General features: G+C 41.8%; 2 protein-coding genes across 4 annotated transcripts in view; one reads left to right on the top strand and one right to left on the bottom strand.

Moving 5' to 3' along the window:
• The first annotated feature begins 6,998 nt into the window (after nucleotides 1–6,998).
• LOC120469417 (uncharacterized) lies at nucleotides 6,999–12,331 on the top strand. Its single transcript, XM_089121810.1, has 4 exons — nucleotides 6,999–7,096; nucleotides 8,094–8,140; nucleotides 8,219–8,468; nucleotides 11,101–12,331. Exons 2-4 carry the CDS (start codon nucleotides 8,112–8,114, stop codon nucleotides 11,230–11,232), a joined length of 411 nt encoding a protein of 136 aa, XP_088977936.1. The 5' UTR covers nucleotides 6,999–7,096; nucleotides 8,094–8,111; the 3' UTR covers nucleotides 11,233–12,331.
• A 4,860-nt stretch (nucleotides 12,332–17,191) lies between these two features.
• The window catches only part of mpp2b (MAGUK p55 scaffold protein 2b), a 48,680-nt gene continuing 40,427 nt past the window's right edge, over nucleotides 17,192–25,444 (bottom strand). For 2 of the 3 annotated variants that reach the window (XM_039659701.2, XM_039659699.2), the window contains 7 exons: nucleotides 24,171–24,302; nucleotides 23,297–23,399; nucleotides 20,058–20,126; nucleotides 19,635–19,796; nucleotides 18,929–19,131; nucleotides 18,634–18,762; nucleotides 17,192–17,517 (listed from right to left, as the gene is read on the bottom strand). In XM_039659701.2, coding sequence (XP_039515635.2) covers nucleotides 17,341–17,517; nucleotides 18,634–18,762; nucleotides 18,929–19,131; nucleotides 19,635–19,796; nucleotides 20,058–20,126; nucleotides 23,297–23,399; nucleotides 24,171–24,302 — 975 coding nt within the window. In that variant the 3' untranslated portion in view covers nucleotides 17,192–17,340. The remainder of the gene's footprint in view (nucleotides 17,518–18,633; nucleotides 18,763–18,928; nucleotides 19,132–19,634; nucleotides 19,797–20,057; nucleotides 20,127–23,296; nucleotides 23,400–24,170; nucleotides 24,303–25,444) is intronic. The other variant, XM_039659700.2, reaches the window with a different exon arrangement.

Below are 25,444 nucleotides of genomic sequence, written 5' to 3'. Positions count from 1 at the left end.
TTGGAGGAAGGAAAGCACGACCGCGATCGAACATCTCCGGGGGTCTTCTCCGCGAGAAGAGCACCGACTGACGAAGAGGTTACACTTCAACGCATAAAGGTGTCTCGTGGACGACGCTCTTGCGGGAGTGATGGTTGTCGCCACCGTCGGAGGCAGCGAACTCAAACCTGCCTCGTCCCGACCAGGAGCCACACGTGCAGCCTCCAAAGATCGGGACGAGGGTGCCACAGAGTGCCCCGTCTCTGAGAGAGTAGGTCTCAGAGGAATAGGCCAAGGAGGTGCTGTCGCGAGGAGCACGAGTTCGGAGAACCACGTCTTGGTGGGCCAGCAGGGGGCTACCAGCAAGACCTGCTCCTCGTCCTCCTTGATCTTGCACAACACCCGTGCAAGGAGGCTCACTGGGGGAAACGCATACTTGCGTGGGCCCCGTGGCCAGCTGTGCGCCAGCGCATCCGAGCCGAGTGTGCCTCGGGTCAGAGAATAAAACTGGGCGCAGTGGGACGAGTCCCGAGAGGCGACCAGGTCTATCTGTGCCTCCCCGGACTGATCCCAGATCAGCTGGACCGACTGGGGATGGAGTCGCCATTCGCCGGAGATGGGACGGAACCGTGACAGCTCGTCGGCTGCCAGATTCCGGTCTCCAGGAATGTGCACTGCACGAAGGGACCTCAGGTGCTTCTGACTCCATATCAAGAGGTGGCGGGCGAGCTGCGACAACCGGCGCGAGCGTAGACCCCCCTGGTGGTTGATGTACGCTACAGCCGAAGTATTGTCTGAGCGGACGAGCACGTGCCGGCCCTTGAGCAAGGCTCGAAAGCGGTGCAGGGCGAGCCGTACTGCCAGCAGCTCGAGGCAATTGCTGTGCATGAGGCGCTGGGCTCCTGTCCAGGTACCGGCGGCTGCATGCCCATTGCACATGGCACCCCAACCCGTGGTAGACGCATCCGTGGAGACAACGAGATGCCTGGAAACTCGCTGAATAGGGACCCCTGTCCGTAAGAAGCTGAGGTTCGACCACGGGAAGAAGGATTGGCGGCACGCTGGAGTCACTGGAACTCGGAGCGAGCCGCGATGCCATGCCCACCTCGGGACTCGATCGCGAAGCCACAGCTGAAGCGGTCTCATATGAAGCAAACCGAGTGGCGTTGCCGCGGATGCCATATGCCCCAGGAGCCTCTGAAATAGTTTCAGTGGAACCGCACTCTTGCCCTCGAACTGTCGAAGACAAGTCAGCAGTGAGTGCGCGCGCTCGTTCGTGAGCTGCGCGGACATGGCGACCGAGTCTATCTCCATGCCGAGAAAAGAGATCCTCTGCACGGGGCAAAGTTTGCTCTTTTCCCGGTTGAACCGAAGGCCCAGACGGGCTAGGTGCCGGAGCACCAGGTCTCTGTGTTCGCAAACCTGAGCTCGAGAGTGTGCTAGTATCAGCCAGTCGTCGAGATAATTCAGGATGCGAACCCCGTGTTCGCGAAGGGGAACAAGGGCTGCCTCGACGATCTTCGTGAAGACGCGAGGGGACAGAGCTAACCCGAATGGGAGAACCGCGTACTGATATTGGAGACATGGAAGTACGCGTCCTTCAGGTCGATCGCTGCAACCAATCCTGAAACCGAACACATTCGAAAATGCGTTTGGCTGTGAGCATTTTGAACGGTAGTCGATGGAGAGAACGGTTCAAAACACGCAGGTCAAGGATCGGTCGTAACCCACCGGTCTTCTTGGGGACAATGAAGTCGGGGCTGTAATCCGGACCTCATCTCGGCTGGAGGGACCGTCTCGATTGCACCCTTCGCCAGCAAAGTAGCAATCTCCGCTCTCAGGACTGGGGCGTTGCCACCGATCATCGTGGACCGAACTCCCCTGAAGCGGGCAGGAGACCGCGCGAACTGAATCGCGTAGCCGAATCTGATTGTTCTGCTGACCCAGCTGGATACCCCGGGAAGCTCTAGCCAGGCCTCCCGGAAGTGAACCAACGGTGTCATCCGAACCACAGACGTCCCCCCGGAGGGGCAGCGAGGCGGGTTGACTGGCACGCGTGCAGGGTTCACCCCGCTCGGATGCGTCGAAACCCGCTCCCCAACAGAAGGGACCAGGGAAGGCGGAGCGTTCCACGGGGGTCTGTTCTGCCGGGGGTCTGGCGATAGAGGGGGAAGGGATTGGCGTAGCCCGGTTTGGACGACACACGCACCCTTCCGCGCCCTCAGAGACAGAGAGGAGTGTGTGGGCTGACGCACGCACTCACTCCAGTCTGTGGCTCAGTGATGATGTCAAGTCTTTCTTTATTCAACTCAGGTGCTGCCCCTCCGTGGGAGAGCAGCGGGGAGCTGAGAACGAAAAATTTTTCCTCCCGGCCCTCCACCGGGGGAAGGAGGGGGCCTGCTACCGCCTCCTGAAAAGACTCGACTTCATCACTGAGCAGCCCGTATCAGGATCATCGCTTACCTGGCGTTTAGCGGGGTGTGCGGCCTGAGGGGGCTGTGACGCCAGCCGGCGGCCTCCTCCACGCCGTGGCCCGGGTAAAGTAACTGCTGTTTGGGCGGGGTGGGAGGGAGGGGAGCCGCGGGGGGGCGTCCTCGGTGGCGAGCAGCGGGAGGCATCTGTGCCGACGACTGCAGCTAGTCGTCGGGGCAGAATATGTTTGATTGCCTCCGTCTGCTCCTGGGCAGTGGAGAACTGCTGGGTAAAAGTTCTCGACTGCACCGCCAAAAAGGCCAACCTGGGAGAGAGGGGCGCTGAGCAGACGAATCCGCTCAGCGCTCCGAGTGTCTGCCAGGTTGACGCTCCTGGACCACACTAGTGGCCATCACCTGACCAACGGCGCGAGCGGCCACTTTCGTCGCTCGGAGAGCAAGGTCAGTGGCGGACCGCAAATATACGAATGCCGTTTGGATCAGTCCCGCCCTCGAGCATATCTCTGAGCATCTGCGCTTGCACAGTGCTCATCGCATGCAAAGCGGAGGCCGCCCGTCCCGCCGCTCTACAGGAATGCGCAGCCGTGGCAGACGAGAACCTACAGGCTTTGGATGGGTGCTTAGGAGGACCACGGGAGGAGGCGCTCTGAGGACACGGCTGTATCGCAACAGAGCGCTCTAGCGGGGGCATCCCAGTGTACCCACGGGCGGCCCCCCCATCGAGGGGGGAAAGGCGGGGGAGAGATCGCGCTCTCGAGTGGACAGAGGAGTCCCCCAAGAGCGCGATAACTCCACATGCAGCTCGGGGAAAAAAGGCAATGGAGTTTAGCCGTGGCCTCGCGGCGGCAGCTTTGTCCAAAAACCAATTAACCCTCCGTGAGAGATCGGGGGAGAATGGATGCCACTCTAACCCAATACTCCCAGCGGCTTGAGACAGCATGCCGTCAGCTCGGGATCCGACACGGGCAGCGCTGGCTCTCCCGAAGGGGGCAGCGCAGCCGCATCCTCATCTCCCGAGGACTCTACCCGCCTAGTGATGCTGCGATCGACATCACATCATCATCTGGAGCACTGCTCGAAGCAGCCGGTACCACTGAAGAGGCAGCCGACTGAATCGAACTAACGCTCGCTGGCTCACACACTGAGGCGGGAGGTGTGGCCCGAGAAATCGTCGGGGCTTTTTTTTTTTTTTTTTGTCACACCGTCACCGTTAATTCGCCGGGTCCCCGGTCGACGGGCCCCATTTCGTGAAGGAAGCCGATCGAGTAAGGGGGACCGGGGCTCTCACTGTAGTGAGATCATCTCAACCTCAGTGTGGAGATGGTCATGTCCCTTTTCACAGAAGGAACATGAGTCATCCACGAACGCTGCTGCTGCACGCTGAATGCCCAGGCATACAGAGCAGCGATCGTGACCATCAGATGACGACAGAAATCGACCGCATCCAGAAGAACACGGGCGAACCGTCTTTACAAAGACGTGCCGCGTGTAGCTCTTTTACAGAGAGGAGGAAAATTCACTCTTTCAGCGCCGAGGCGACCAGGGAGAAGCGCAAAGTCTGGCAGACCACTGCACAGACCGCAGGCAATGCAGAAACTCGCTGGGTACCGCCGTTACACCAACACTGAAGAGGACGCTCGTCTCGAAGAGTCTTGAATTAGCTTTTAGGAGTGAAGAGGTTCTCTTGACTCCGAAGCGAAAAACATACTGCGGTTGCGTTCACTTCCTCCTTTTATACTCACGGAGTAGGGCGGAGTACGCTATGCAAATTTCCGCAGCCCCAAGGCATTGCATGCCATTGGCTCGTTTTTAAATACTCGAAGAGGATTGGCTTTCTATGCGAAACCCCCAATCTCCGTCACTTCTGACGTAACTCGAAGTGACTACGAAAGGGAACCATAGTTTCAAGAAGATTGAGGATACTTAATTTTTCGCCCAAAAAAAAAAACGTAAAGGGTAACACTGTCGGGGTTTTTTTCGGATCGAAATTTTGAGTTTCGATATCTGGCATTAATATAATGGCATTAAGGCTACTTGGGATCTCAAAATCTCAGGTCTAAGTCTCGTGGCCCTCTATCAGAATCCAGAGTTTCGAGAAGATCAGAGAAACTCAAAATTTTGACCCGTTTTTTCGGGGCGAAAAATTAAGTTTCTCCAATCTTCTCAAAACTCTGGATTCTGATAGAGGGCCATGAGACTTAGACCTGAGTGCCAAAATGGAGGCTCTAGACCCTTCCAGAGCTGAGATATTGAGATCCCACGTAGCATTAATGCATAAATATCTCAATATCTCAACTCAGGAAGGGTCTAAAGCCCCCATTTTGGCACGCAGGTCTAAGTCTCGTGGCCCTCTATCAGAATCCAGAGTTTTGAGAAGATCAGAGAAACTCAAAATTTTGACCCGAAAAAAAAACGACAGTGGTACCCCTTTCGTTTTGTTGTGTTTTTTTCGGGGCGAAAAAATAAGTTTCTCCAATCTTCTCAAAACTCTGGATTCTGATAGAGGGCCATGAGACTTAGACCTGAGTGCAAAAATGGAGGCCCTAGACCATTCCAGAGTTGAGATATTGAGATCCCACTTAGCATTAATGCCATAATAAATTTCACAATATCTCAGCTCTGGAAGGGTCTAGAGCCCCCATTTTGGCACTCAGGTCCAAGTCTCGTGGCCCTCTATCAGAATCCAGAGTTTCGAGAAGATCAGAGAAACTCAAAATTTTGACGCGAAAAAAAAAAAACGACAGTGCTTCGTTTTTTTTTTTTCGGGGCGAAAAATTACGTTTCTCCAATCTTCTTGAAACTCTGGATTCTGATAGAGGGCCATGGGACTTAGACCTGGGTGCAAAAATGGAGGCTCTAGACCCTTCCAGAGCTGAGATATTGAGATATTTATGATGGCATAAATGCTACGTGGGATCTCAATATCTCAGCTCTGGAAGGGTCTAGAGCTTCCATTTTTGCACTCAGGTCTAGGTCTCAGGTCTCGCCGGGAAATCGCTGTCACACCAACATGAGTCTCTCAAAGAAGCTGACAGTCTCTGTAGAGAAGTGCTTGGGGAACGAAGAGTGAACTTGGCTCCAAAGCGAAAACATGCCTGATTTGCATTCAGCGTCCTCCTTAAATACCCACAGCTGATAAGGCACAGGTGAGCGGAGTTACGCCATGCAAATTCTGCAGACCCATGGCATTTCTTTGCCATTGGATCGTTTTATATTGATTAAAGCTGATAGGCTTTCTAAGCGAAAATCCCATTCGTCGTCATCCGACCGAACTCGGAGTGACAACGAAAGGGAACTCTGGATTCTGATAGAGGGCCATGGGACTTAGACCTGAGTGCAAAAATGGAGGCTCTAGACCCTTCTATAGCTGAGATATTCGTCTTCCTGTTTAACTGTGACAAACGCCCACGTGTTCAAGCACGCACAGACCTTGGGATCCAAATACAGTACAATAGCAAGGCATTCACAGTACAGAGTAAAGAAGAAAAAGTTAGGAAATTCCAGTGACTAAACATTAAATAATAGTCACTAACCTTATCTAAACTTTCCTTCTATGTGGCCACGCTACAAGCTTAGCATACATCATTGAAGAGGACAAGACCATTAGCATTTCTCAAAAAAAAAAAATTACCAAAGAGTTTCAATATTTTTCCTATTTAAAACTTAGTTACATCATCCACTGTGGCATCAGAAACGGTTTAGAACTGATGTGACTTCGGTTCACTGCATTCTTACAGAGAAAACCCATTTAGCAATGGTGTTGACTGAATTTGCACGCAGTTTGTCTTAAATCATATTAAAAACACCACGTAGACCTATAAACAACTTTAAAAGCTTAATTTTCATGTTTATGAATCTGGGACATTTTTGGAGTGATGCATTTACTGGCTTTCATATGAAAGCATCAAATGCATTATTTATCAAAGGAGAGGGGACTTTAAATTTACAAGACAATTTATAAAATTGGGTCTCTTTCATTTAAACGAGTATGAATTTTAATGAAATATGCCACATGCTGACTGGGATGTTGAAAACATGCACGAAACTCATTGTTTCATTAGTCCAGTGCTAGTTCAATGGTTAAACATTGACTGTTTGTTCACTTGATATGAACGGATGTTTCATTAAATTAAGCTCAATACTAATAAAACAGACTAGTTTTAATGCGAAGCACCAAAAATGGCCACTGCTTTGTTCAGGTATAAAAATAATTAGAAAATATTGATTACACAATATATGTAAAGTAAACTGGAGCATTGTGGGAAATGAAGTCTCCTTCCACCATGAGTCATAAACTGAAATGAGTTATGAAATATGATTTATATAAAGTTACAAATGTCCATTGTAACACTGGTTATTGATATAATTTAAAAAAATATATTATATTAAACAACAGTTTTCCATTTTGATTGTAGTTCTGTTGATTAAAATTGGAATGAAAAGTCCTGAATCCTATGATGTCTCAATTCAAATTGAGGAAATGAACTGGAAATGAAAAGTCATTCTCAGTTCTGAGTGGCGCAAATCCTGGTGTTTACAATCCCAGCCCCGGAATGAGTGTGTCCAGCTCAAAGTCCTCAACAGGACGTCAGACTCAGTGGTTACACTCACAGCGCACGCACTGTACAGCCTGACTCACTTCAGTTCTACTTTCTTAGGTTTGGGTCTGATGACATACAACTATTGTGAGTATGACATTTCTAAAGAAATACTTTAATGTGATAACACACTTTTTAGGAATTGAGAAGTACCTGAAAGTGAATTTAGACCAAATATGAATTCAGTGGTGGTTATGAAACTTCTTTAAGGTTATGTAAAGCATGTCGTTATGGTTTGGGTGCATTTTAAACTAATTGATGGAGTTCCTTCGCTACCTACTCCAACTCATTTCATATTTTAATTTATTCTGTGTAGCAGTTTTTATAGACATTATTAATCCTTCAGATCAAGAGGTTTTTAAGATCATGAAACATAAATTCAGTCCTGTAGTTATTAAAAGGAAATGTTGAAGGTATTAAGATATAAGATGTATATAATATTGAATTAAATAATGATTTAAGAAATAACTAAAAAAAATACAGTACAGTAACATAGTGAGTGGAAAATAATATTGTAACATAACTATATATATATATATATATATATATACACACACACACATACACACGTATATATATATATATATTAGAGCTGGACCGATAAAGGATTTTGAAATTTTATATTTATATATATATATATATATATATATATATATATATATATATATATAAATAATTTAAAAATGTTTGTTAGATGTGGTTAATCACAATTCATCGATTTGACATCCCTATTTATTAGTAGTAGTTATTTTCTAGTTTTTTTTTCTTTTTACAAATTTAACAAAGAATATTTTTAGATATAGGCTATGTGAAACTATTTATCTCCCAATCATTTCAGTGTTTTACAGAGACTTTTATCTTCATAAAATCACAATCTCAGGATGATGCTACTACTATTTTTTACTTGAAGTTTTTTTAAAAATTTGATTAAAACTTGTAGAAGACATGCATTTAAGTCACTGCCTCTATTAGCAGATTTTTTTAATAAATTAATAACTGATCGTCACATCATTGAATCAAATGCATTTTACACAGCTTGTTCTGATCGCAGATGTACAGTAATTAATATCTAATTCCTCTGCAGATATTCCTGGCCGATTCAATGGCTGAATATATATTCTACTATCTCAAGTAAGAGCAACACTCTTCATGAAATCATTGTAAATGTAAGCATACATCAAACTAAAAGCTGTTTGTCTGGTGATGTAGGACGTTGCTGACCCCGCTGCTGGCTCTGACTGTGATTCTGTGTATATTGAGATACTGCTGCAACTACTGCAGGAAAGCCTCAGACACACACTTAGACTTCGACCTGTCAGACAGCGACCATGTCTATGTGATTCCAAATCCCATTCACACGAGAGAAGAGACAGACGAACGAGACGAGACAGACCCTCATGAAGACATGTTCACACCACCACCATACGAGCTAGTGTGTCCACCGCCAACATATGCAGAGGTACATCTGTCCATCCACCCGTCTGTCTGTCCGTCCATCATCTCTGTCTGTCCATCCATCTGTCATCTCTCTGTCAATCTATCTATCACACCATACTAATATTGTGTTTGACTCTCTTTCACCTTCAGAACTGCCTTAAAGGAGTAGTTCACTTTTGGAAAAACTTTTGCTGATACAGTTTTTCTCAGTCGCTTTGGTGCATTTCTCACATCACTATTTACATTTGCACAACAGTTAATGCAATTCACAAAACAATTAGTACAAACTGCAAAACTTAGTTGATAACCTGCAAAAGTGTGTCACTTGCTCAAGATGGATAACTCATTCCTCAAAAGCAAGTATTCATGTCATTGAAAGTGTCAGTGTCGTCAAGATGAAAAGTCCTAACACCAGTACAAGATAGTCAAATGGCTTTGTCATGTTTTCATTAGGACAGTTTACTCTGTAAGTGTTTGCCAATGCAAAAAAAGTCAGATCTTGGTGACACTACCTGAAAATGCTCAAGGCAGTCCTATAAACTATTTGCACAGCCATTTGAAAACTACAGTAAAGTTTCACATTACTGTATTTAGTACTATATTCAGAGTACAAGACACTGAATATGTATGTTCACATTTTTACTGCATGGTCTTTGCAATTCTAAGTTGTTCAGAGCATTGTGCAAAAGAAAAAATACACCCTTATTTACAACAAACATAAACTTTGGGTAGATCGGTGCACAACTGTAAACAATATCACAGTACATATTGGAACTGAACATACAACATACATATGCCGGTACTGTAAATCATTCATGCAAATCTCTTCAGTGAAATCAGTGAAAGCTGAGGTTCACCTGCGAGAAATTGTTCAATTTAGGATAAAAAAAGTTTTTTTTAAACTATATAAAAAAAATGTAAAATTTGCTTGACGGATTAACATTTTTGTATGTGATGACTCAAGCAATGAAATGGGGACTATTAGTTTTATATAGAAAGACTATTCAGCATTCAAGTATGGTTAATTTGGACTGATATGACATAAGTTAATGTTATAAAACAGCAGTGAGTTGTGAAAGCAACTGATGCATGTCCAAAAGCATTTGCAATTTGTTGGGAGGAATGAGAAACTGCTACTATGATGTGCACACATGACAAAATGTTGTGGAGGTTGAACTAATTCTGCAAATGTAAATAGTGATGTGAGAAATGCACCAAAGCGACTGAGAAAAACTGTAAATTACTCACCCCCATGTCGTCCAAGATGTCCACGTCTTCCTTTCTTCAGTCGAAAAGAAATGAAGATTTTTGATGAAAACATTCCAGGATTTTTCTGTGACGCACGTGTGTGACTCTCCTGTTCGAACTCGTTCATCAAAATGAACAAATCTTTTTCCAAGTCATTTGGTTCATTCAATGAACGAAACGAACTAACTGACTCTGAAAAACGAGTTCAAACAGGAGAGTCACGAACGTGCATCACAGATCAGAGCAAGGCGACCATTTGAGCTTATAAAACTTAAACTTTGTTTTTTTTTTGTTTGTTTTTTTTAAATGAGCGATCGTTTCGCTTGATAATACCCTTATTCATCGTCTGGAATCGTTTAAAGCCCTTTGAACAGTTTGCACAGAAACTGTCTTTTGGACCTTGAACCGTTTGGTTCCCAGTAAAGTGCATTATATGGAGAAAAATGCTGGAATGTTTTCATTAAAAACCTTAACTCCTTTCGACTGAAGAAAGAAAGACATGGACATCTTGGATGTGAGTAAATTATCAGCAAAAGTTTTTTCAAAAGTGAACTACTCCTTTAATTCTGCGTGATTCAACAAGATGCTGAAAGCAATCTTTAAATGTTGGCCTATATTGATAGGACAGCATCTTGCAGTTGATGGAGATTTGTGGAATGCACATCCAGGGCACGAAGCTCCCGTTCCACCACATCCCAAAGATGCTCTATTGGGTTGAGATCTGGTGACTGTGGGGGCCATTTTAGTACAGTCAACTCATTGTCATGTTCAAGAAACCAATTTGAAATGATTCGAGCTTTGTGACATGGTGCATTATCCTGCTGGAAGTAGCCATCAGAGGATGGGGACATGGTGGCTATAAAGGGATGGACATGGTCAGAAACAATGCTCATTGGCCGTGGCATTTAAAAGATGCCCAATTGGCACTAAGGGGCCTAAAGTGTGCCAAGAAAACATCCCCCACACCATTACACCACCACCACCAGCCTGCACAGTGGTAACAAGGAAAATTCAGACTTTACACCTAAATGCATTGAAGCAACTGCCATGTGATTGGTTGAGTAGATAATTGCATTAATGAGAAATTGAACAGGTGTTTAATCAGTAATAATCCTTTAAGTGAGTGTGTGTGTGTGTGTGTGTATATATCAATCATTGTCTATCTATCTATCTATCTATCTATCTATCTATCTATCTATCTATCTATCTATCTATCTATCTATCTATTTATCTATCTATCTGTCTGTCTGTCTGTCTGTCTGTCTGTCTGTCTGTCCACCTTTTTAGCCCTTTTCAGCAGGTTAGATATGGACACTAGCTTGAACCATTAATGAGCAGCTTAGGATAGCTTTGGCTGGATTTGTTGAAATGCTGTTTTTAACATAAAATCATGTTTTGTTTTACAGGCCAGCTTTAAATTCAATATTTCTGATGTTCAAGTGGATCTAGACTCAGAGATGGAGGCGGCCTACGTACCTCCTCCACCATACAGCCCACCTCTGCCACCACAGTCATCCAGCCATCAACAAGTAGAATAACTTCGTAACTAATAGAACTATTACATTTTATCTTTACATATCTGTAAATGTGTTCATACCAAGACGACAAAGTCTGACATATGATTACCTAACAATCCCAAAGAAGGAGCTTTATATACGTCATAGATAATTCTTATCTTAAGAAAGAACGTTTACTGCTTTTACAATTGCTAGGACACATTTCTCAACACTTTTTCTTCACACAGTTCTCCTAATGGACTTTCATTTCACATTCAAAATGCTCTAAAACTACCAAAACATGTCATACGTGTCTCAAATCAACACATTCTTCCATAAGACTATAGGTTTTCAACCAGCAAACACACTTTGTCACCCATAAAACAATGATGTTAAAACAATGACAACAGGCAGGATCATGCAATTCTTTTGGAAAAAAAGAATGATATTTAAGAATGTTTATAATTGTCCATATTTACATTACAGTACAAAATTATTCCTAACATCTAACTGTTTTGATAGTTTGTGTAAAGAGTTTTGAAGATGTGACTTAAGAAATTGGTGTTAGTGAGATTTATATTAATTATATTTTATACATATTATTGAGAGATTTCAATAAAAACAAAAGCAGGTATTCAGCTTCATTACATCCTTATAGATTATTTAGTCCAGGACTAAACATGCTGTGCTTTCTCCTAACAAATTATTGTTCTGTTTAAATGTTGTTTTAATCATTACCTTGAATGTCTTACTGCATAAAATACCCATACTGTTCAACTTGAAGTGTTAATATGCTATATATAAAATAAATACTACCTCATGAAGTGAGATGAGAAGAGATGTGTTGTGGGTAAGGATGCTGCATATTATCTCCACTCAATACTTTGAGATGTGTTTTGAAGTATCATCGGTAAGACAGGGTCAGCTCAATGCATCCTGCTTCCCCATGTGAATGTACAGCTGCTTTTCAGTAAAACATTGAAGTTTCTGTGGAGATTGTGTATGACTTTGCACACAAGTACATGAAAATTGTTGTCTGTTGTAAAAAGCTTAAATATGGTTGTAACACATTTTTAACTGCCGTTTTAAATAAACGTTATTTTGAAAAAGTAAACCACAAACACACACGCCTGCTTAGCTTGAGCCTTTCTAAATACATTGCATAGACTTCTGTGGTTTTTATATACAGCAATAGGTAATTTCAGAGAGGATAGCTTTCTTTAGTTTTTCAATGTAGGCCAAACTAAATGTCTTTAACCATTGCACTCACGCCTTTCGCAGTCTCGCACATGCGCGGCTCTAGACAGACCTTGCGCTTTTTTCGTTCCACCGACCTGCGTCTTGCGTTTCTAACTACAAAATCACGTTGGCCCTGTCCCAAATGGCACACTTCACATGCGTTTGCAGCCTTGTGGACTTACAATGGCTGCCATGTTTGTTCGCGTGTCCGTTAAGTCCATAAGACAGTAGTAGGGTGTACCATTTGTCATTTTAGGTTTCAGAAGGGGGCTCGTTAACGCTTTGCGGTCGATTTGTGCCCTCGGTGCGCACTTTTGCCGAGCCGACACTGAAGCGAGCTTGCAGCAGACTTCTCCCCAACAGTCAAAGCGGCGTTACATCAAGAATGTGCAGCAGACTCGCAGGAAGACTGTGAGTGTTTAGGGTGCCATTTGGGACAAAGTCTCCAAAGGCATGCCCATAGACAGTATAAGAAGTGGACAGAGCCATCTCACTGGAACTCCACTGAGACAAGCGAAGCCCATTTTTAGCAATTTTTTAGGACTTCCGTTCCTGACGCGCAGACTCAAAAGCAGAGCTTGACAACGTAGATGTGACGTGAGCAACCCGTCTGTCTTCTAGTGGCTGTGGCATGTGAAATCTGAATCATTCCCTTCCGAAACTTGCAGAGGCGGAGAGTGTGTGTAGGAGCTGTCCATGAGCGAGGAGAAGGAGACACTTTTGCTAGGTATTCTGATTAATTATTTTGTCATTTTGCCTCCACGTTTCCTTGATTGCGCGCAAGCTTCTTCTCCTGTCCATACGGTAATCTCTCTACTGTGCGACAGAGAGGTCGCGTGGGTATGACGCAATCATTAGCCTACTTTACAAAAAGACTGCTTCTACGGGGCCATAACATAAGCTACAAGGTAATGGAGCATTTTATACATTGTCATGTTTCTTTAAAAAATAAATAATGGACAAATGGAGTCTTCAAACGCCTCAGATGTAAAGTTATTTGCTGTCAAAGTGACGCCAAAATGATTGGGAGTCACTGGAAATGCTAACTCAAGTGAAGTTCTGCTACAAGATGGTAGCATGAATGGATTACACCCTTGGGCATGCCTCCTCCAAAACACATGAACGGGCACAGTAGAGTCTGCAAAGTATGGTGATCGGGAGGGGACATGTTCAGTTCGCTTGGTTTGTTTGGTCTGTACAAAAAAAAAAAAAAATTATCCCGGTCCGCTTAGTGTTCAGATTGGCATTTTTTCCGGCAAACCTAAAGGCAAAAGGATGTGTTCACAACATGATTGGTCGGCAAGTTCACAATTTCACAAGTTCACACATAAGACGCGTTTCCACCGCAGGAACTTTCCCCAGGAACTAGGAACTTTGGGGTGGTACTCAGTGTGTTTACACCGCAGGAACCAGGGTCTAAATGAAGTTCAGGGTAAAAATTTCCCCCCCAGAAAGTCCCTGCTGGTGAGGTAGTACTTTTTCAGAGTTCAGGAACTTTCGGGGTGGGACTTGCTGCGCTGAACATGCTGATTGGTTCTTACCACGCTATTCTTTCTGCCCGATAGCGCGCGTTCGTCCCATCCATCTCAAGGTCAATGTCCGCTGATAACAAACGTCTACTTTTACATCTAGCATTACAAGCTTTCTGAATATGCTTTGGGTGCTCGTCTCTTTTCTGCCGTTTTGTTAATTGCCTCGTTAGTAAACCAATCGCACACAAAAGCAGCAAAGATTGAATTTCCTCCATACAAAACTCAAAACAAACGCGCAGGCTAGGAAGAGCAGTCGCACGCAGTTCAACGTCACTACACTACATCTTCCCGCCTCGGACCGGTACTTTAGTACGCGGTGTAAAAACAGTAAGCAAGTGGTCTGGGGGGAAAAAGTTCCTGTCACAAATAGTTCCTGGTAATTGCGGTGGAAACGCGGCTTTACTAGACATCAATTAGAGGGGGTAAAGTTTAATGCGTATTTGCCATGCTGTCCGGGGGGGCTCTGAGCTCGGAGTTCGGCCTGAACCCAGATTACTCCCCCCATGCAAGTATTTAGGGCTAGAAGTGTGGAGAAGGGTGGAGGGGTGCTGCTGAACTGTCAATGGCATGAGGTGAGAGTTTATATATACAGCTCTTATTATTGATTGTTGAGTGCTCTCCACCTGTGTTAATTATCTGAACGTTCTCCTTCCAAACTTTGATAAAACATCATTTTTTGCACATCCAATGGAGCGGGCGACTCTGACGTGCAACCAGTGTGCTAGCCTTACATCAGAGCCCGCCAAGGGGGCATGACGCCTATATAGACCCCTGAATTCGCCATTATAGCGAGCCGCATTGTCTGCCTGGGAATCAACCAAGTGGAGAACGTTCTCATTGCCGGGGGATGTGCGGCTTTCGTGCTGTGCAATCGGCAAACTCTCTCTTGAGACGGCGATGCCGCTTCAACGACGCTCTCCGCTCTCAGGAAGAAGCAGCGTCCCAGCCAACGGCAACCTGACGACTTGGATACTAGTGAATGCACGCCGGCCGCGTCCCCGCGTGCTTCATTTTCTCCGGTCCAATCGCCATCACCAGTCTTGTTCGCTGGAGACCAGCGCCCCCCCCCCCACGTGGCGGGCCTCCTCTCCTTTGGCGGATCGCTCGAACATGACGCCCGCCTGTCCATCGCTGCCTCTGTGGACGAGTGGCCGGGCTCTCACGACCCCGTCACCGCCTCGCAGTCTGTTTCGGTTAATAGAACGAACTCTACCCAGGGCCGTCACGGACCTCGAGCTGGAGTGGACCACGCCTGAGAAGCCTCCTTTTAGTCGATTGGACAGATGGTTCTTGTCGGGGCGCCAACAGGCCTCCCCGTCACTAACTGGCTCTTCGTGGACCTTTTTCCCGAGATCCACAAGGACCTGACCAAGGCCTGGCGTGTGCCTCACACAGCATGCGTGGGATCTTCTACAGTATTTCCGCGACGCTCTCCTCTGTGGATGACGCAGCGGAATAAGGTTACAAGTCGTTGCCGCCCCTCAAAGAGGCCAGTCATCTTTGCCCGATGGTTATATATGTATACATATATATTACTGGGTTATGGCTTGTTCTGTCAACTCAGGCTCTGAGTTGCGGGGGAGCAAGTTACTCAGGGTGTGGCATTTTGCATGGGGTTCCCACTGCGTATAGCTACACAATACGAAGTGACCATTCGAAAGGGAACTACTTGGTTACTATCATAACCTCAGTTCCCTGAGAGAGGGAACAAGTATTGCGTAACACAAGAAAAACCAACCCGATCTCACAGGAATTTGTACGAATTTTACGAGGTGGCTAATTCGTAACAATTCGTACGACCTCACTCATACGAATTAGTACGATTTTGCTAAATCATACATATTTTACGAATTAGCCAATTCGTATGAATTCGTACGAATGACCCCGCCCCTAAACATAACCGTCACGTGGGTTTAGACAAATCATACGAATTCGTACGAGTGAGGTCGTATGAATTAGTACAAATTAGCCACTTTTGAACAACTCGTACGAATTCGTACGAATTGGTCGTGAGATAGCGTATGAAAAACGGTGAAGTTGTCGCTTCAGTAGTATAAACCTGCTATAATGGCGAATTCGGGGGTCTATATAGGCTGTGCCACGCCCCCTTGGCGGGCTCTGACGTAAGGGCTAGCTCACTGGTTGCACGTCAGAGTCGCCTTGTGCCATTGGATGTGCAGTTGCTGCAGCACAGCCTATGAGCGCGTATGACGCTCAATGTGCTGGCTGAAAATGCGTTTTACAAAAGGCAAATCGGGGAAAAGGAGTTTTCCCACTGCCTATAGCTACGCAATACTCATTCCCTCTCTTAGGGAACTGAGGTTACGATAGTAACCGAGCTCTGTTTTTCTGAATTAACAAGTTAATTATCTCAGAATTACAAGATAATTTTTCATGGAAAAAAAGTTTTTGCTCTGTTTTGTCTGAATTAACGAGTTAATTATCTCAGAATTATGATATATATTTATCTTGAAAAAATAAAACATTTTTCACTGTTTTTATAAATTTAGTTACTTCGAATCATTAATTCACGAAAACAAAGAAAAATTATCTCGTAATTGTAATTGCTTATACATTACAACTCGCCAAATAAATAAATGGTCATGAACTATTGATTTGAGTTGATATTCTTTTATTATGAGTGTTTGGAGTGATACAGGAGACACAGTGAATCTAGTACATCTGTAGGAAATCACTTTCCTGGGGCAACTGTCAATTATATAGTTTTAAGTCATTATAGAAAAATATATGACTGCAGAACGCTGCGATGGATTAGTCACAGTGAAGTATTCTAGAAGTCTTGGAATGAAATAATACAGTTTTAACTTTTTATAATGCACACAGTCTAATCCATTTCAACTGACATATTTTGTGAGATATGTTGTTTTTTTGAACTGAAATCGATTTTATACTAACAAATGTTACAAGAAAAGACACAAATCAGAACATGCAGGAGAATATGAAACAACCGTAAACACGCCAAAACACTCTTCAATTCTGCTAATAATACATCAAAACTAAACAATCCCTCCAAAACACTACGTAATCATATAGCATTGATACATCCAACATGATTCTGAATATCTTCAGTGTAACGTGGGATGCTAAAACATATTCTACAGTTTCTATACAAATATACAGCCCTACTCTAACAGGAATAACAAACATACAGCACTGTACAGAACTCCTTTAAAACCAATACGGATATACAGATCAGGTCAGGTTTTTTTTTTTTTTTTTTTTTTACAAAATAATAAACTAGCTTTGTATTGTCATGATTTTCTGTGCAAAAAATCTAAAGAACAGGCAAGTTCACGTAGATTACAGCATGTAACTAGACTCTAGCCACTGTGAGAAGAACCCAACTGGTGAATTACTCTCAGAAGACCCAGCTGACAGGAACCCACTGGTGGTCTGTATTGAGTCTGTCCAGCGCCCTCTTGAGGCTGCGGTACGCTCCGTCAAGGTTGTCGTTCACAATGCTCAGGTCAAAATAGTGACTGTACGCCCTCTGGATCCTTTCGCTCTCGTCCACCGTCCGTTTGAGTTCTGAGTCCTAGAGAGACACTAATATAGTCAACATTGAGGGAGCTGATAATTGCAGGGTTTTTTTTTTTTTTTTTAAATCTATAGGACACATACTTGAGTAAACTTTTCAAAACTACGTCTTGGCATAACAGTTAATTTCACATTCAAAATGCACTAAAACTACCAAAACACTTCATACATGTCTCAAATTAACTCATAACACTAGCAAAGACTTTCATCCAACAAACACACTTTGTCACTCGTAAAACCTAAAAAAAAAACGCTAACAACAGTTTGCACAATGGTTTGCAATCATAAAACCAGGGAGGTAAACTTGATGATTTACATATCAAGTAAGGTCTGGCTATATAAGGAAATGCAACGGAGAGTTCAGGGCTGCTTTTTCTGTATCAGATCAGCCCATGATGCTGTGTCGTTGAGATTCAGCATTCATGCATCTTAATGTCGGGTAAAAGATTCCTCTATCTTTTAGAACACTTGATTGTTTGCATTGATTCTCTTTCAATTGATTGTGGAATTGTAATAATCCATTTAACTGACCTAATAAATTGTTCTATTTGATTATTCTAACAGACTTTGACTTTATTTTCATTAGAGTTAAAAGGAATAGTCAAACATTAACATATATTTAATGATGCACACACAGATATCATTGTTATACCTTTTTAATTTTATGGAGTCAGATGAAACGAGTTAATACATAAGATTAAAGGTTATGCATTTAATTAAAAATCACTTTGCCAGACTTACCTTTACAGACTTACCTGTGTATGTACTCTACATCTAATTGTTTTGAAAGCATTTGATTTTTTTAGATTTGGAATATGCTATTATTGCAGAAATGTAGCAAATGACTGTCTTGTTCAGTCAAAAAAAACCCAAAAACTTCAGTTCAGTTGTTTGACTTAAGTTTAGCCATTTTGAAAAGAGTGTGTAAACGTGCAAATTGGCCAGTAGGTACATAGAGTTTGGGCGGTGGTTGTGTTTAAGTGAGAAGAGAATTGTAATTTAAAAAAGAAAAACTAGTCATTGCATGCATTTTGTGCCAAAGCAATGATAAATAATCCACAGTTTAGCCCACATAGACAGCCGTAATGCAAAAAACTGTAAAGAAAGGATTTACCGTCATCTGTTTAGTCACAACACCAGCCTCGATGGCAGATCTGTTCATGTCTTTCAGAACCTGGAAGTTTGGGGCTTCAATGAACACCACATATGGAAGAAACTCGGCTGTTCGCAGAACTTTGAGTGCCTGTAGGAGAAGATGAAAAGTATATTAAATGGGGTGATAACTTTATAATTGTAATATTTATTTGCATTGTTGGAAAGCTTGGAAGTGCTTTATACAATCAGCATCATGCATTAGTTGTGTTTAGCTTCTGTGAGCAGTCATTGTAAATAGGATATAGAAAGGGAACCTGCGGATTGACATCCAAAATGCAAATCTTGCCGGAGTCCACGACCTCATGGATGGAGTCGATCTTGGTGCCGTACAGGTTTGCATCGTATTCCCCGTGCTCCAGAAACCGGCCACATTTAATGTCAGCTTCCATCTCGCTGCGAGACATGAACAGGTACATCTGCCCCTCCTTCTCATCCACCTTGGGTTTACGAGATGTGTCTGTCCACAGGTACAAAAAGGGTCAGGTTAACATTAGCAGTGCAAATCATCTGAATTAAGACACTTATTCATCGTCTGGTGTCGTTTAAAGCCCTTTGAAGCTGCAATGAAACTCTCTTTTGGACCTTGAACCGTTTGGTTACCAGTGAAGTCCATTATATGGAGAAAATCCTTGAATGTTTTCATTAAAAACCTTAATTTCTTTTCGACTGAAGAAAGAAAGACATGGACATCTTGGTTGTTGTTTTTTTTTTTAAAGTGAACTACAAGACAAGAAACACTTATGAACAATGATTAGAAGAACCATGGCAGGATCACATGTCAATCAGGGGGATCACATGACAGACAAGAACAAGACACAAAAACCCACAAAGTGTCAGTTCAGAAGATGAACGAAAGTCTTCTGGGTTTAGAACGACATGAGGCTTTTAATTACATTTAAAATGTATTTATGATTTATTTAATAGATACATATTGAATCAAAATGATAAATATGCACTGACATGGTGTTGTGGTTCCATAACGATGCGGGTCCGACACCAAAATCTTATTTTTCAAGCTACGGCGTCCCACTCCCTGAGCTCCAATCAGAACCAGCGTCTTCCTGCGGAATGGAGGCACCTTGGCCACTTCCTCGTAAATCCTCAACTCGTGTCGGTCGAACTCTGGAAAAGTGAAAACATCTCATCGTTTGTTAGTCTGATTTAGTCGCTATATCCATATTTATTACTTGTCAGTTCCAGTTCAGCTTTCTCATTTTCTTTCAGTAAACAAATGCATTTCCATTTAATTCAGTTCCTGACTGCAAACTCGTCATGGCATGATTTTAGCATAAAACAGACTTCAACAACAACGAGCACAACCGAGATCAAGAGTATGACACATGCGCATCCGTTGCACTGGACAGATGGAGCGGTCGTCTTTACCAGCGTTCTTGGTGGTCAAGTACATCATCTTCTTCTTCTTCTTACCCCCCATCCCTGCACACAGAGCCCCTGCGGACATCAGCACACATCCTGGTAGTATAGACACACACAGCATGACTCCTGTCTACTGCAGGAGTCCAACACATTTAACCTCAGGCCACACTTATCAAACCTTTCAGTTCGTTCTAACGTAATAACCAAGTGCGCACAGAAAAATAACAGGATACAGTTTTGGAATGACTTTTGGATGAATAAATAATGGCCTATTAATATCATCACCACCAGAGCACTCTGCTGTTGATCTTCCCCCAGGGGGCGCTGCTCTCAGTTTAGTGTCGTTAAGGTCTTTACTTTTGAAGCCATGTTAGGGGCAGTCTATGGAAAGATACTATTGTCCTACTTTTCATAGTTTATGATATCATGAGAATATGTAGCTCATGACCTATGAGGGAAAAAAACACCTTGCAGATGTTATTTATATGGAGATATAATGTAATGTAATGTAAGCTCTGTAAAACAATGCAATGCAAGACAGTGATGATTCCATTTTAACACTATTTTTCTAAAAATGATGCATGGATAATCAAGTGAACTTAAGTTGCTTTGGTGTTCATCCTGAAGAATATAATAACAATATAAAAGTTAATCTTGCATTTACTAAAAATCATTAACATAACATTTATAATAACTACACCCTAATAATCATTAGTTAAGTATTAGTAAACAAATATAAGCAGTTTATAAATACAGCTGTAAATGCTTTCTTCTCGTTTTAAAAGCATATCTATAATTTGTTTAATAATTGCATTTTCATTCTTTATTAATGATCAATTTATCATTTCTAAATGAAGAATTGCATTTTTTTATGAACCAGTTATTTAAAAGTTTTCAGTGGTTCATAAGATTACTTAGATTACTTATAAGATTGCGTGTAAGTAAATGATTAATAAACTATTTAAATGTACATTCATACATCTTATTATTCAGACATATAGTGATGGTTACTTAATGTGTTAATAAATGCTTTATTAACATGTATTTATGCTGCAATTCAGGGTTAATTCGGGTAGTTATATTATAAAGCATTTAGTAGTGGTCAGTTAACTATGTTTGTGAGCTCATCTAAAGTGAGGACTATTGATGCCTTGTAAAGCATTTATAACGGAGATTTAAAGGCTGTTAAATATTTCTATGTTCTGTATCACTGTGTTGTGTTTGTTACATTTTACTGTTTAGAAGATTGGTGCGCCTTTAAATCTCCTTTATAAATGCTTTACAAGGCATCCTTACTTTAGATGAGGTCACAAACATAGTTAACTGACCACTACTAAATGCTTTATAACTACCTGTATTGACTACATTTACTTACACTTTCTAAGTGATCTTATGAATGACTGACAACTCTTAAATAACTGGTTTGTTAATAAAGCTATACTTCATTAAAAAAATTATGAATTGATCATTAACAAAGTATGAAAATACAATTAAACCCATTATAGATATGCTTATAAATCAAGAAAAAAGCATTTATAGCTGTATTTATAAACTGCTTATTAATGTCTATTAATGTTTTATAAAAGATGATTACTGTTTACTCATGCTTAACTAAAGCGTGCAGTTATTATAAAATGTTACCAAGGTTTCACAGCAAAAAGACATAGGCAAAACCTAAGGTGATTTTTAAAATTACAATAAAAGGTCTATTACTTCCTAAAAAAAAAACCCAAAAAACTATATCAGTCAGATGACAGAAGGCATGGAGAAGATTGTGTAAAACCAGTTTTAGAAATTCATGTATGAAATATGATACAGTAGGCTTTATAGGGGTAACAAACCATGATTGAGTCATTGGACATTTTTTGGCAGCTACCTTTATGTAAACATACACGTAAAACAATCATAAGTCATAAGCTGAATGTGATAATATACAGTGCTGGTCAGAATTATTTGCCCTCGTGGGAAATGTGATCAAAGATGGCTGTAAAAAATAAATCTGTATTGTATATCCTTTTGATATATATATAAAAAAGCAAAAAACTAAACTTTTATTGAAGTAAAATAATTGAAAGTGGGAAAAATCATTATGAAATAAACGTTTTTCTTAAAAAACAAACAAACAAAAAAAAAGCCCAGCTCTGAGTTTTCTCCTATAATGTCGGATGAGTTTGGAGAACACCAGACAGGAGATCATATAGAATCTCTCCAGATCCTGCAGATTCCCAAATCCGTGTTGGCGCTTCTTCTCTTCAATTCAGACCACTCACTTTCTATAAGGTTCAGGTCTGGGACTGGGATGGCCATTGCAGATGCTTGGTTTTGTGCTCAGTGACAGAGGTTGTCAGGTTTTGATTTTTCATCTGTTGGTATTTGATCGAATCCATGATGCCATGTATCTGAATAAGATATCCAGGACCAGGACTTCTGGCAGAAAATTAGGCCCACAGCATTGAAGATAAAGCAGAGGATTTCATTTTACACATGAGGAAATTTTTTATCGCTTTAGCCCTGTTTTATCTTGTTCAGATACATGGCATCATGGATTCAATCAAGATACCAACAGACAAAAAATCAAAACCTGACAGCTAGAAAACTTATAACGGGGTCGTTTGGATCTTCTAACCAAGAATCTGCAATGGCCATCCCAGTCTCTGACCTGAACCCTATAGAAGATGAGTGTCTGAACTGAAGAGAAGAAGCGCCAGCACGGGTCTGGGAATCTCAGAGTCGTTATCGTGGAAAAAAGAGGTTGCACAACGTCTTTAATACAAGGGTGCAAATAATTGTTCCCAACGTGTTTTGGAGAAAAACATTTATTCCCCCCCCCCACACACACACACACACACACTTTTAAATATTTTACTTTATTGAAAAGTTAGATTTTTGCTCATCTTTTAAATAAAATATCAAAAGGATTAACAATGCAGATTTATTTTTGTTGCCATTTTTGATCATATTTACTAAGGAGGCTAATAATTCTGACCAGCACTGTATATTATAAAAAGAGTAACATTGTGAAATATAATTACGAAAGAAAAGAACTGTATTCTATTTGCATATATTTTAAAATGTAATTGATTTGTTTATGTGATGGCAAAGCTGAATTTTCAGCATCATTACTCTTTACTAGTCTTGTCATCATTACTAGTCTTCTGTGTCACATGATCCTTCAGAAATCATCAAACTTGCACACAAGAAATACTCCACTACATATCCCTACTCTGTAGTGGCCTGTGTCCTACCTGTGCTAGTGAGCTCCAGGTCTCTCTTGACAAAAGCTTTTCTCTTCTCCTCAAGCAGCTGACTGGGGATCAGGCCAGCACTGCCTCCTTCCAGATGACACGCCTACAGGTGAGACCAGACTCAAGGTAAGACCAACATACAGAGCATAAACGGGTGGGTCAGGATTTTGGACATCAGACCTCATTTCCAAGTTAGCCTGGGTGTTATTTATCAGTGGAGACAGTTTTCAAAAAATCTCATCCAGTCGTTCCAGTTGCATAGTTCGCCAGTGCTAGGCTAGCGCGAGTCAACGGTAACGGTAACAGTTTTACCCACTCTAGTCTACAGTACACCAAAAGCAAATCTATTATAACGCCAGACTATCAATGTAAATGTCTGTTGACAGAATAATGTTTGAAATTTCATCGCATTGCAAAAGTTATACTTGGTTCCCTGTATTTATTAGCACGGTCTACAGCAGCGGCGGAGTGATATAAGTTACCTAGGCAACCGAGAGAGGTAGTGGGAGAGAGAGAGAGAGAGAGTTAGTACAGGTAGCCGATAGTAGTGCACTTTGGTTCTGTGTTTAATTTTCGGTGTAGTTTGGTTTCTAACATTATTCTCTCAACAGACATTTACATTGATAGTCTGGCGTTATAATTTATTTGCATTTGGTGTACTGTGGAGTGGGTAAAACTGTTTTTAATGGCAGGCTAGCAGTTACCTCTGACTCGCGCTAGCCTAGCACCGGCGAATGCAACTAGAAGGACTGGATGAAAATTTTTGAAAAATGTCTCCACTGATAAATAACACCCACACTAACTTGGAAATGAGCCAATGTCCAAAATCCTGAACCAGGGTCAAATACACGCGCGCACACACACACACACACACCTGCCACCAGTTAGGGTCCTCCTGGTTGAAGATCTGAAGGATGTCTCCACTGCTGAATTTGAGTCCAGCTTCTTTACAGGGGATCAGGTTGTCATGACTGGGGTCATAGTCAAAGTGACACTTTACAAAGGCCTAGAGAGAGAGAGAGAGAGAGAGCGAGAGAGAGAGAGATACAGTAAAAACACCTGAAAAATTCGTTTTTTACAAACTTGTTACTGTACTGTATACTGTATGCCCATCATCAGAGTGTCATATTGTCAGCCTGTTGAAAACTTCCACAATTAGCTATTTTCTACTGTTATCACTGTATCTCGAATGATTCCTTATTCTGTTAACATAAACACTAATGATACACTCACACTCACTAATGATCAACTTCAGGCACTTTAATATTAATTCCATTTTTATGTTGATTTTACTACTTTTTGACACATGAAGGTCAGAATAAAACTTTCATTTTTTTCTACTTGTCAAATGTGTTTTTTGTGTAGATTTGGTAGTTTTACTCTTGTTAAGACTTTTCAATCTTAAAAATGGAAAAACCATAATAAAAATTGGAATTTGATTTGAACTTTATTGTCTGTTCAGACTAACTGGACAGAAATTCATCTTTGACACTTTGACACATAAGACATACATAGTTGATGATACATACATGATAAGTTAAATTAATACAATATGTGCATTTTCACACACCTGTAAAAGCAATCTCAATTGAGAAGTGAATTTAAAACAGTAGAAAATTATATTTTGGAACAAATGATATTTTATAAATATTCCTCTTGGCATACGGTATACTGTATGTAGCCTTCGCCCCGATGGAAGGACCTCAAAGCAGAAGTGGAGGGGATGAGTCTGATCTGAATATACTGATAACACCCTATTCTCCAGAAAATGTGAGAATAGCTCCTGCATTGTACTCTGTTTTTGGCCGATGATCTTATTTGTCTCATTAATTCCTTGTGTTAATTTATTCTTCTGTATCACTGTTAGATTACCATACCATGAAACAATATTATAAGTTCAAACACTTTCAATCATCGGTCTATAGTTAAGATCCTCCTTTCGATGTCAATTGATAGCCTACTAATTATTTGACCAATTCTATAATTTAATAAAATTACGATTTAATACTAATTACTCATTAATTGTTAATAATTTAGTTCAAAAATTATGGGTTACACTTTATAATAACTACACGCTAATAATCATTAGTTAAGCATGAGTAAACCATTAATTCATCATTCATAAAGCATTAATAGACATTAATAAGC

This window comes from Pimephales promelas, chromosome 17, assembly GCF_988280905.1.
Source record: "Pimephales promelas chromosome 17, fPimPro1.hap1.1, whole genome shotgun sequence".
NCBI lineage: Eukaryota > Metazoa > Chordata > Actinopteri > Cypriniformes > Leuciscidae > Pimephales > Pimephales promelas.
The sequence above is the reverse complement of the archived record's forward strand: the minus strand, read 5'-3'. Positions and strand labels throughout refer to the sequence as shown.

Bases quoted from the DNA above. Each gene is read 5' to 3' on its own strand.
- LOC120469417 (XM_089121810.1), top strand. From the start codon at position 8,112: ATGGCTGAATATATATTCTACTATCTCAA. The intron at 8,141-8,218 runs GTAAGAGCAACA...CTGGTGATGTAG, and splicing joins TATATATTCTACTATCTCAA to GACGTTGCTGACCCCGCTGC. The intron at 8,469-11,100 runs GTACATCTGTCC...TTTGTTTTACAG, and splicing joins CACCGCCAACATATGCAGAG to GCCAGCTTTAAATTCAATAT.